This window comes from Eufriesea mexicana, unplaced genomic scaffold (genome assembly GCF_001483705.2).
Source record: "Eufriesea mexicana isolate 0111107269 unplaced genomic scaffold, ASM148370v2 scaffold320, whole genome shotgun sequence".
NCBI classification, from domain to species: Eukaryota; Metazoa; Arthropoda; class Insecta; order Hymenoptera; family Apidae; genus Eufriesea; species Eufriesea mexicana.
In genome coordinates, this window is record NW_016908532.1 from 327,842 (window position 1) to 340,696 (window position 12,855).

Consider the following 12,855-nt stretch of genomic DNA (forward strand, 5'->3'; position numbering starts at 1 on the left):
GTGTCAAATATTATTACATTTTATCTTCGACATGTATCATAATTCAATGAATGGACAGTGAAAAGTAGATCTACGTTGGCGGTAACTTAATACTTTTGCAACATGTAATCTCATGAATCGAATGATACGGAACGAGATCCAAACTTGGCTGAAACGATCGTTTATTTCATTTTGCATATGCGGACATATTTTACGGTGAAGGTATCGTGTTTTTAATTGACTTATCGATATTTTAGTATCGTAGCAATCCGATTTATTTAGAAATTATTTTACGCTCCGTCAGTATTGCGGTTTTAAAGCTTTCATCTATCACTCTACCACTGGTTTAATCATTTAAGTAGATTCAGCTTTCATATTGCTACACGATATTCGACACGTTTCACGATCCACTGCAACTTTATTAATTGCAAGTAGAGCAACCAATACACTGATGAGGCGTTACTCGTACATAGACTCTACATTACGTTCCAATATGTTGCACGCAGAAACCTTCGCTATTATATTATCGGAGATGTCGTTTCGAAGCAGCTTCGACGTCCTGTTCAATTTTTTGTATATATTTAACAGCATCCATTCCTACCAAAGTAAACTCTGTGCTGTTGCTAGGTGGCTGGGGTTCGAAATCCTTGGGAAAGTTCAGAGAGTCGTTTGCTTCGTCGCGTTCCAAGATGATGGTGAGCGTTAAATTTTTAATATCCTCCGTGTCGACCACCAGTTCGCCCCTCTTTACGCTGTAAGCTTCCTTTGCTTTCTCCTTGTATTTCCTTCGGGTTTTAGAACTGCTTTTAGAGGAATATTCATCGCCTGAATCAAACAATAGTCTCTATCACTGTCTTGTTGTTCATTACATCACAGGATTAACAAAAAATTAAAAAATAGGAATTGAAAGGTAAAACTAGGCAAAAAATATTGAAATGCAGAAGAAATAATTTCATGGCTAGTATCCTATTTACTAATAGACAGTGAATTTTTATATAAGTGCAATAATATGTAAAAATATTGCAAGATGCATGTAAGAAAATTTATATATGCATTTATGCAAGAAATATTCAATATGTAAAGCAAAATATATATACTTTTAGAATCTTCTAATGATAAAATAAATTTTTTTCGCGGTCTTACACATTTCTTAGAAAAATACGTATTTGCATAAATATCCGCTGTCTACTCTTCAGAATCACTGTTACAATCTTAATCTTAATCTTAATCTTAATCTTCGAATGGTTGATTTAACGATCGATAGATCAAAGTCTCGCTGAGAATTAGGATACTTTTGTTTTTCTGGTCTTGTGTCACGACATTGTCCCGTTTCTCCCGACCTGTGCAGGACTCCTGTTCTTTCGGCTTAGGTCCTTGACAGTAGCTGTCAGCGATAATATCTATATCCTGCTCGGAATGGCCAACGGGACGTACGCATTTGACGGTTCGCTTCTTCTCGCAGCCAACCACGCAGGATGTGCAACCTTGCCAGTCACCGATCATCCATCTGCCATGAACATGATTGGTATTTCAGTGCAATAGATCGACACTCTAATCTATCTTTGTTTATCGATCATGATCTCGACGCAATAGCAATCTTCTAATGAATCACGAAGAGCAGAACATGATTGTCAATAACTTCGTTGTTGTTGTATGAATGTTGCATTAGAAAAATATTGTCAATGAAGCCTTTTCCTGATATATTATATTTTTACTTCTTAACGTGAAGAATATGAAATGCAAATTTGCAGTCAGATAATAGGTATTTTTATTGAAGAAATATTTAGATTTCATCAGGTGTCATATTACCAACTTTACAAACTCATAAAAGCCTAAACAATTTTTGGTAGTTAAATTCCTCTAAAATCACAAGTACTTTCCATACTAAAGAAAAAAAATATGATCATTGGGATTACATTAATTTGGATTTCAAATTTAGAACTCACACTACTATAAGGGCGACATAATTCAAATTTCAAGCAGTTATTCATTCAGTCCTCCATTTTTGTTTTTAAATAAAAAGTATCTTCGTAATGAAGGTGTCACGCTAACCTAGGCAGGCAGGGTGCACGATAACAGGGTTTCACTTTTTCCTCCGGTCTCATGATATTCTTACAGTACGTCTCGTCCACGATACCAGCGAGTTTTTCCAGGCAACGAGGCTTGGAGATCTGTTCACCAGGTCCACAATTCGCGCTGCACCTCTCCCAGTCGACAAAGTCCCACGAGAACTCTGGTTTACGAGGGCTCTTCTCTTTTACACCGAATGAATACCTCACCGTCACATTTTCTTTTGGTAGAACCTATTGGATGAAACAACTTACTCGGTCGACAGAATCACGAGCACGTAAAAACGAAACCAATTTGTCATGGTTCGCGAAACGTATTCAATATGGATAGTTATCCATTGAATGGAAGAAAAAATGGTGTCGTCGAAGGAACCTCGTGTTTGCGTAAAAAAGGTTGCAATGACAATTATATTGCAATGATTCATTAAAATTTTATTATGATTTTACGACTTTGATTCTGAATACGTTCACTTAGCCTCTGGGAATAAGAAGAGCTGTAGTTGCTTCAAAGATATGGAGACGATCCTAGGAACATAATTATTTTTTGAAATTAATGATGATATACATAATAGATCATTCTTGAAATAAATAATTTTCACCACTTTTTAAGAGGTTGAAGGTACTCACTGTTTTTTTTTTTTTTTTTTTTTTTTTTTTTTTTAAAAATAATTCTTATGTGGAAAGGTATTAGAAACTTGCTGTGAACCTGGTTCAAGAAATTTATTCAAAAAAGTAATGGGGAAAAGAGCAAATCAAGAAGATATCACTACCTGCAAAGATTACAACCACTAGATTACAAAAGTGTTAAGAATCAGAAGCATTGTCAAAAATAATACAAATATGCAAAGCTATTTCAAACTTGTGCCTAAACGTCTCAACACGTATCACGTGAAACGATATGCTAAACGAAGACACGGAGCTAATTAGATCTGTACTAATGTCACCATTCGTCGTTCCACGTACCAGGCGAGATATCGTGTCGGAATGCAACGTTTCTTCTAATGAACAGACCCAAGGCTTTCCGACTGGTGTCACATAGGTGAGAGTTAGTCGTACTAGGAGCTGCCATAGGTATCGCGTAATAGCAATTAGGGGGCGCTTAACGACAAATGTGGTTCCTCATTCCTCTATCCCAAGAAATCAAGGTGTTCACCGGCTTGATAAGAACTGTCCAAGCCTGGACACCTTGTTCGAGAGACCTTATCGATCTGCCAGGCCAGCTAATTAGCGGCCGAGTTCGTTATGTTTACCAATATAACCAAGTCTTCCGTGACGGGTCCCGGCATGCTGAGAGCCTCCTGGCTCGCTCTTATCCTTCCTAGCCACGCCCTCGTGCCCGCCAGCTCGAACATTCCTAAACGATCCCTGAAATAATCGGAGATAACGTCATTCGAGTTAGAGGTCATGGCTTTGAACGTATGGTGAAGACTCACGTGAATGTACAAATGTACATCTGTGTAAAGATGTGTACATAGATTCACATGTATTAATATATCCATATTTTATTTCGTGTGATTATTTCTGCATAACAAAGTACTCGAACATTTAAGTCCACTGATGTGAGGAGTTTACGAAACAAGTACATCTTTTTTACTGTAGCAAGTATTTTCTTGACTATTATAAACTATCACTAAATTTTGTACTTAGAAATGTTGCTACATCGAACCCCGACGTGCAACTGGCGATGCTTTCGGTTTCTACTGCAGCGCTCCTCAGTTTCATTGGACTTAAGATAAACGAAGGACGGTCGCGCCGCCTGGTGTTCTTCAACGTAAACAGAAACAAGCGCAATCGCGCCACTTGACACTCTACGATGTTTTCTTAATAATCTCTGTCACTCAAACAATTGAGCTAATTTTATTTTACTATATGAAATATGGTAACCGTACACATGAAATAAAATACAGGTATGTTAATAAATGTGCATACGTGTACTTTAGGTATATGAGATATGGATTTCTAATTTATATTTTATTTTAGAATCGCTTTGCTTCAAACAAATGAAAGTGGTGATGAGCAAGAAATGGAGGTTATGGTTAGGAACTATCAAAGTGGTCTAAATGAAAGGTATTGTTAAAATAAATAGAAATAAATGTATATGATTATGTGTTTATTTAACTACAAACTTTTTATGCTTAATTATAAAAGTATATATAATTATACATTCAATGCAGCAGAGTCGATACAGTAGGACATTAATTAATCGAACTCACTAGTTTCGGGAAATATATATGATTATATATTTCTGTCATATCACTTATTATTTATATGTACTATATTCAGATACAAGACTAACATGAAGACTATAATGAATTTAAGTATGTATACGCAATTGTGTACTTTGTTCGCTAAAAGCATAAATTTAGGAATAATAATTCAAATTAAACAGGGAAATGTTGTTGAATAAAACTCAGTTTACAGTTTATAAAATGCATTCGAGTATGTTCTAAAAGCATTTACGTATTTAGTAAACCGCAGAGGATCTTAAACAGTCCTTTAGAATTTACGTTGTTTGGAAAATAAACCACGTGTACACACTTAAATCAAATATTTTGCATTAGGTACACAAAATATTTGGCAACACTCATGGTGTTTAACGCAGTATAATGTGTGCCTAAATATAATATACATATACAAATAATAAGTGATAAAGATACAAATATATAATCACATTTTTATCTTAATAGTGATGAACTAGGAATGTTATCACATCTATTTTTGTTTCGCCTCTTTACATTACAATATTTCCAATACAATTACAGTCACGGTAGTGTAAAATCATTCTCCCGAAATAGCGGAATATTGAATCGTTAAACCGAGTTTATAGTCGTGTTGTAATTGTTTTATTTGTCCAAAAGCAACGCTTCCAATGTCTCGATATAATATATCAATTGTGTAGATACTATTAAAAGACTGATATATTCAAATAGTAATTGAACAAAAAATCTATGATTAATATTACACACATTCAGAATTAGAATAATGTTCTACTGTATTTGATAGAAAAGATAGGGAGATAAATATGTTACTCTTTTAACAATCAAAGTGCTTTTTAGCAAAAGTCAATTTACCCATCAATTAACGATTTCCCGTCTGTGGTCTGCACCATTATCCTAGATTTGGAGGGCTCGATCTCCTCCAACCGGATGTTGGTCGCGCCAACCGGGACGTCCACTACTTTCCTCGGTTCTGCCATTGAAAGTTCCCACCACCCGATTATTAGAAGTTTTATACCAGCAGAAGTATCGATTCGAAGGATCGCGAATACGAGATTTATTCGTTGAGAGGATATATCGGTCTGGTTCGAGAGAACGGTCGAGATTCCTCGGGAAATACCTTGGAAAGTTCTCGCACTTTTCACGGATCCAGTGCCTTTATCCTCGTGGAATTTCAACCTCCCTTCCAGACGTTTTATTTATCGCGATTAGAGATTCTTTCGCGTCTTAAAACTTTCCACGACTTTTATATTAAATCAAAACGCCTGACATTTTTTGATGAAGCCATAAAACTATCCTCATACTACGCTTCCTTTCTTTCCGTTAGAGAGTGTGTTTTTACAAATTTTAATTAATTCATTTTGGGACACGATGAATATGTATCACGTGGAAAATTGCCTCGATTAAAAAAGTTATAAAATTCATCTTTTCTAAAGAATTAGTCAAATTTTTAAAGATGTAGATATCAAAGAGCTACGAAAAATTCTAGTATGGTATTTATGTCCATTTCATACTAGAATTACTAATATTACAGGTGTATACCTATGTATATGTAAATACATAGTATGCATGGTAATAATAATTTAGATCATATGCAACGTTATGCGATATGGAAAAATTTAAAAAGGAACTATCATAAATGCACTTTAAATTATAATAAGTACATAGGCATGATATGTTATATATTATGCGTATCTCGACATGACTTGCAAAAAGATTTACTATATACTTATTAATATCGAAAAACAGCTCGTTTTATGAAATGTCCAACTTCCGCAAGAAATACACAGTCAAAAAAGAAAAGAAAAAATGCGTAACAGCTGTATTAACGTAAAAGCTAACCATCTCGGTCGGTAATAAAATGTCGGTATAACTGTAAAGCGAGTCATAAAACCTAAAGCCTGGCTAAATAAAACCGGTGAGGGGATTTCGAAAAGAGAACAAATCATCGGGAGGAATCGGGTAATTACACTCACGGGACGCAGGCCCGATCGTTATCATGGCCTCCTTCAGGCTGCACGAAGTGCCATTACCCCTACAAACGCCACACGCGTCTTCAATAGCGTTCGACTCCATATTCAGATCGCAGGGTATCTCACGACAGACACCTTCGATGCAAATATCTCGTATACCCCTGTAGCAGGTGGTGCCATCGACAACTCTGGGCTGTAACGTCGCCACCACGTCCGTCTCGCTTAGACAGTAAAGGCCACATGGATTCTCCGAAGCTCTCAGATCTGCGGATCGATTCGTATAAAGAACGTGCATGATTGGATACCGCGAAGAATTTGATGTATACATCGATGGATCGATAACTAGTTACCCTCTGGCAGGTTGTAAGCGGTCCATCGGTGAACTTTCCCGTCTTCTGGGAAGACCCAGTTGTTGAACTCGCTGCACTGGACGTCGCGGAATGATGGCGCGCCGATGTCGCACGGCTGCAATCCAGGAAAAGTTTTAATGACGTACGAGGAGAAAAGGTAACCTAATTTGGAATTTGTTAGAGGTATACTGTGATTGAAAATTGGAGATCAATAGAGGTAACTTGTGTTTTGATGTATTACAGATAGATGTCATGACTACCATAATTTGATACGAGACCTAAGTGATCTGCAATAAATGTACGAGATTGCTCTAATCTATATACGCTTTTACTAGATGTGACATGTCATTAACTTGTGTCTAACATTCACAAATAGGAAGATGGGTTTAGAATCTTCTGTGAATGAATGTAAGGCTAGTTTCCACGAGTAGATTGACTTGCAGTTACGAGTATCCCGTGCGAGAATATTCTTCTTTAAATAAGTTGTATGTATGTATGATCATCGTTAAAAGATAAACTCGATCATCGACATAATTTAAGTTTTCAAAGAAATCTCTTCGTGCCATCAGTAGTAAACATTCAACTTGGCGAGTCTTCTTGCATCTTTTACATATGCATATGCTGCCTCGGTTCTTCTCTTATCAGCCTCATCACCCTAAACTAGCTCTCTAGACATTAATTTGCCATGGGATCAGTGCGACGGTAATAGAGATTTATCCTCACTTGCTAGTAACAATTCTCTCAGACTGTACAAATAGAACCCATCTGCAGTGAAAATGTTTGACAGACTTTCTCCTACAAATGGGTAAAATGGTGACTACCTAGATTTCATAACCTCAACAGCTGTGATAAAGATTTCCATCTCTTTTAACAGGTTATTTTAAATCCTTATGAGAGATGTCGATATGTCAAAAGCAAAATTAGATTACCCACAATCCTTAACAGATTCTTCTTGATTTTTTTCTTTAAATTTTGGTCACAGAGATCTATTTGAACACACTTTAGAATTAAAGTGTACACCTGTAAAAGCATGTAAGTTGTGCTCATATACTGAATTCTTCTGTTCAAAATCCTTAAATTTAGAAATCTCCAATTTTGCCAATTCCTGTTCGTCCATCTATCTCTAATTTTACCGATGGTACTAACCTTCGTGGTGCATATTTTATGACGTTTTCTGTCTCCACGACAGTATGCCCCACCGTTGGACGGCGCAGGATTGATACATCGTCTGACTGAGAAAGCCACACCGGAACCGCAGCTACGGGAGCATCGACTCCAAGGTGACCAACTACCCCAACCACCGTCCACGACTCCTGGCCGTTCGCCGACCAACAGGCATTTCATTCCGTAACACCACTGCAAAGTTAATTATCGATCAATCCAACCAACCACTTACCGTCTTCGAATTAATCGCTTCACGCGCCATCTAGCCATCGTTACGCCTCTCTGTTCCCCTTTATCGTTACGTTATGGAGATTTAATGAGGAGAGGGACATTCCTTTTTTGCTATACGGCACGAGCTGAATTTAAATACGTTCGTTGTTCGAAAGAACCACCCTGAGGCAAAAAGTGAATATAATTTTGAATAATTATATTCTTTTACAAGCAGAAAATGAACGGTAGTCCCCGCGTGTGGTCAGAACTCTGTAACACGTAGGAAGATTGCTTTTGAGTATCAAATTTTACGAGAATAAATCCGTGGAAGAAAGGTAGATGAAAGAAAAATTACTGCCGAAATCAGTCGCTGAAATCAAAGGACGACGTTGAAAGTCCGAAACGAATAAGAAGCCATAGACCGGTGATATTTTTTGCGATCGTTCGCCCCTGAGCTGAAACGAAAAAGCAGCGAAGCTCGTTAACTTTCAATTCGCCGAGCAAATTTTTCCTAGCCATCGAAATTAAAACTCAAGAGAAATAAGCTGCGTCCCGACGTTGCCATTTACCGTTTGTCGCTTAATTTCTTCGAATTTTCTCTTATTGAACGTTCAACTAAAGAAAAAAAAGATTATTCAGTAATATTCACCTATTTTTACATTTGCCATCTTGCAGGCTTTGATATATAAATTACCATTGCGAATAAAATGGCGTAAGATTAACGATATCCAAAGAATTGGAAGGTACCTTACTATAGTCACGCTTCGTTTCAGGAATAGCAAACCAGATGTCTCTTCCACGACACCCCAGAAAAAAATGGAATCCAACGTTATCAGATAGGACGATATTTCATTTAAATCGAAAAATCAATTTATCAGAAGTACCGCTGCGGTCGTGTGATCACGCCCTGCTACGTGACAGGGTGAGACGAAAAATATTTCCTGATAATCAATGAACCGAAGGTGTAGGGAGACGTGATAAAACGGTTGCGAACGAAAGCTGGAAAATAATATCCGACCGACTATTCTGTCGCTCGTAAATAATTAAATTCGTTATCCGGCCGCGGTCGGAAGCATCCTGAAAGCACGCTGAAAGCGGGAATAAAAACGTGGCAACGAGTTTGCTCAAGTTGACCCTTTGATCCGATCGTGGCACGTTTTACGATGACGTTATGAGCTTCGCGCGACCAACGAACTTGCTGCCTTTGAGAACACAAAACCGACCGGTTTCAAACAGTGTCACAGGGATTCCTCGCTCTTGTAACACGATCACCGGTAAAAGTCTAACGATCCGTTGTCTGTAAGTTGTTTCCTAACTTCACTCCCCACCACCGTCCACCAACGGACGCAGTCGAACTTTAACGAAGTTGACCGAAAAACAAACGAAGTGTTTAAAATCACAGTATGTAAGCAAAACGATTCACTCGGTTACGAACGACAGAACAAAATCGTGGAATGCAATTTCTATATGTTTTATGTAAAGCAATGTTACAAATTCGATTCGAATTCTCAAAGTTTAATATATATAGCTGCTTTTATACATAACCCGTATCGATTAACGTGTTCATTTTATGATAGTTCTGTTATTTATTTGAGAATTAGTGATGAAATTTTTAAATTAGGTTAGAGCGAGTGTTTGTAACATGTACACGTATATCATCGTGTCCCACTGCAACATTTATCTTCGTCCCGTAACACGATTTTCTCAAGCACTAAGTAAAAAGACGTTACTGTACAAATTGATTTATCTTCCGAGACGAGCAACCTCAATTTTTCCTTCATCTACTACGATTTCAGCGACACCTCGTGTATTACGCTCCAACGACACTGTCTTTGCCAAGCTGGTGGCTGAGATGAGCATTAACGCGTTACGGACCCAAACGCGCTCTCCCTCTGCGCCACGAACTTTCGCAGGACTCTGACATCGTGTATCATCCGAAGTCAAATATAGCGGGAAATTTGCATACTTATTGAATCTAGTCTTTCAGAAGCTTTTGAAGGGTAAAGCGACGGTTATCTTTAAATTCTGCCAACATTATACGTCGACGAAAATAATTAACCTATCGTACATTCCACTCGAACGTTAAATATTATCATAGATATTGGTTATATCTAAATTTGACCAGCTACGGATTAACCTTTTCGGTATTTATCAAAGTGAGATACGCGACACAGTGTTTACGTTTGAAAATTATTTTAATTTTACGTATTAATTTCGCGAAGCATGCCTGAAATCGATATATCGATGCTTCTCGCTCCGCCCATAGATGGCAGGGTAAAAGGGCGCGGAAAAAACGAGTGTGATCGATCACAGCGTGAAGTATGAAGAAAGTTAGCGACACGAAATGTGTAATATTTTTTCTCCGTCAGTTCCTGACTCGTTCCCCAAGACGTACGGCTCATTTTCCATACGTGAGAGCTCTAATTACTTTGATCGATACCAGCTGAATAAGCATAGTATGTGCGATGAAGCACGGCTGGCACGGTTGGTAAAGCGCGCGAGGTAAAAGCTAGGTGAAAAAACAGCTGCTCTCGCATGTGCCCAGCACAATGTCTTAATCGGAGTTGCATTGAAATTCAAACGATCGTGAGAGGGAGGGCGAGAGGGAGGGAGAGAAGGGGGGAGATTTTTATCCGGGACGGTTTTACCGCCGGATCCCACTAGACCAGTTTCTTGCAAAAGTCGTGCCGTAAAACGCCTGCTGACGTATTTATAGAGGATTATCGCATATCTAAACAATACGTATCATTCCAACGCAGAAACGTATAATTCTTTCGCAATCGACCACGCCACGCCGTGCCACGCCGAGTCGCGCAGAGAATAAAAGCTTACATTCGACCCCCCGATGTCTCGGATCGTTAACCCCCTTACATTAGCCGTTACTCAAAAAAGCTTCAAGCAATTCAGATATGTAAATGCGAGCGTTTACTCTGCCCGTAATATAGATCGCTTGATAGAATATGAGTTTGAAGATGACGCGTGATACTTCTTGTGTGTAATTACCCAGTTATTTATAAGTGTATTTATTTTTCTCAGGTTGGACAAATTTCCGGGTCGTATAAAATGTCGGACTTTCGTCAAATTACTTTTGCCCTACATGAGTCACTATTTTTCCGAGCAAGATTAGTAACTAATTTATTTATAGTTTCACGTGGAGTTGAAATAATTTAATAACTGTGGTACTAAGCGTAAATCTAATTTTATATATTAATCAATAAAACAGTTGTTAAACTTTACTCCACAAGAAAATTTGCCAATCTTCCATAAAAGACAAGTAAATGACAAATTCAAATACTCTAGAGATTTTTAAAAAAGAATTTGGCGAAGCGACCTATTTTTACTTTTTTGAGAAAAGTATATACTCTTAAATAGGTGAGAAAAGACAATACCCTTCGTCTATCTCATTATCCTTGTATCTATGATAATGAAATATCCTAGGAACCTAAGTCTTTTCAATAATGAAACACTCGCATGAAAGGGCAAACCATTTTGCTCAATCCGTTGTTCTCATCCTTCCAGCATTTTCATTAACCAAGCAAAATTAACTAACGCTGAGAGAGATCAACGTCAAGGATACTCGCTAATTTGCCTTTGTATATTTCTAGACAATAATTTACCCTGTTCTCTCCACAACGAGTGCCCTCCGCTGGCGGTTTCCTCATGGACACGCAACCCTTTCGTGGAATGGCGCACCTCAGGGCCTCGCAGCTCTGAAAATGAAATGCGATCGTATTAGTGGGGTCGAAGTTTAAGGAAGGGGGTAGTTTCGTGTCGATTGCGATATCGTGGAACGATAGCCCGACTACGAGTGTCGCTTATCTAAACGATGCACGATGGAACGTATTTTGCTAAAAGGATAAGGCAGGCGCGCACACGAGCTTCGCGTAGCGGACGGCAGATGGTGCCTCTTTACGGGCGACCTATATCTATCGCCGTTTATCGCATTCATACCACACTATTCAATGACCAGTGGACGTTTCGAATTGCAAAAGAAATATTACGGACCCTTTCAACGCATCCTATATTACGTTAGACTTGAAATAGAATTTTTTTTATATTATGGTCCGGATTGAAATTGATCAAAGTATTAGTAAAATTTTAAATCGAAGTTCGATGTGAGCTCTGAGTTACTCAAGGTAAATTTTGTTTCTACCAAAACTTTTTGAGAAAAATTTCTTCGAAGCTTAAACAGATTGTTGATCTTTGAAGATTTCCAGACATCCAAGTTTCTAAAATTAAAAATCGCGTTTAAATCACTTTTTCAAATTAAAATGTTTATTTATATTTCTTCGTTAGGACATACCTGATAAAATAAATTGTTTTATCATGATCAAAATCGTGGATTGTTAATGAAATGAAATTTCAGAGAAATGCACGGTCCGATGAGCTCGTTATAAAAGAAAATTTATGATCTCTGAAACAATTGTATCTGAGAAACCTTATTACACACATAACGGTACAAAAGTAATTGCTCCCTGTACTTTATTATGTCTATGGAACATAAAAAGACAAATGGCAAATTGTACGAAATAGATTACACAAAATTCTTCGGTGGACAGGGTCACTTTTGAATTCAACAACGTTAATGCATACTGTGCTCCAATTAAACGTTCTGTCTCAGAAAAATAACCAATTTAATTTCGCCTGAAGAACAGAAATTCAAAATCGATCGATCGTTTCATGCAGCTCCTCGATCGAGAAAACGAATAATGAAAAGAGAACAGGTTAAACGTTCATACGTAATTCAAAAACATCTCAAGAAAGCCCTGTGTTTCTTTTTCTCCACACGAGTGTACGCAAACAAGACTGACACTTCACATATGTTTTATTCCTAGACCCACCAACCCGTAATACATAGCCAAGTATGTTGTACATACATTCAGAGTGTCCTCTT

The 12,855-nt window shown here is 37.7% G+C and overlaps 1 protein-coding gene across 1 annotated transcript in view; it reads right to left on the reverse strand.

The window, feature by feature from the left end:
- Positions 1-502: 502 nt before the first annotated feature.
- LOC108556254 (A disintegrin and metalloproteinase with thrombospondin motifs 7) overlaps positions 503-12,855 on the reverse strand; it is an 18,219-nt gene continuing 5,866 nt past the window's right edge. Inside the window, exons 9-17 of the mRNA XM_017912266.1 lie at positions 11,579-11,671; positions 7,734-7,943; positions 6,588-6,702; positions 6,241-6,501; positions 5,120-5,237; positions 3,299-3,413; positions 2,032-2,282; positions 1,272-1,486; positions 503-804 (exon numbers count right to left, since the gene is read on the reverse strand). Of these exons, the coding sequence (XP_017767755.1) occupies positions 503-804; positions 1,272-1,486; positions 2,032-2,282; positions 3,299-3,413; positions 5,120-5,237; positions 6,241-6,501; positions 6,588-6,702; positions 7,734-7,943; positions 11,579-11,671 (1,680 nt within the window). The remainder of the gene's footprint in view (positions 805-1,271; positions 1,487-2,031; positions 2,283-3,298; positions 3,414-5,119; positions 5,238-6,240; positions 6,502-6,587; positions 6,703-7,733; positions 7,944-11,578; positions 11,672-12,855) is intronic.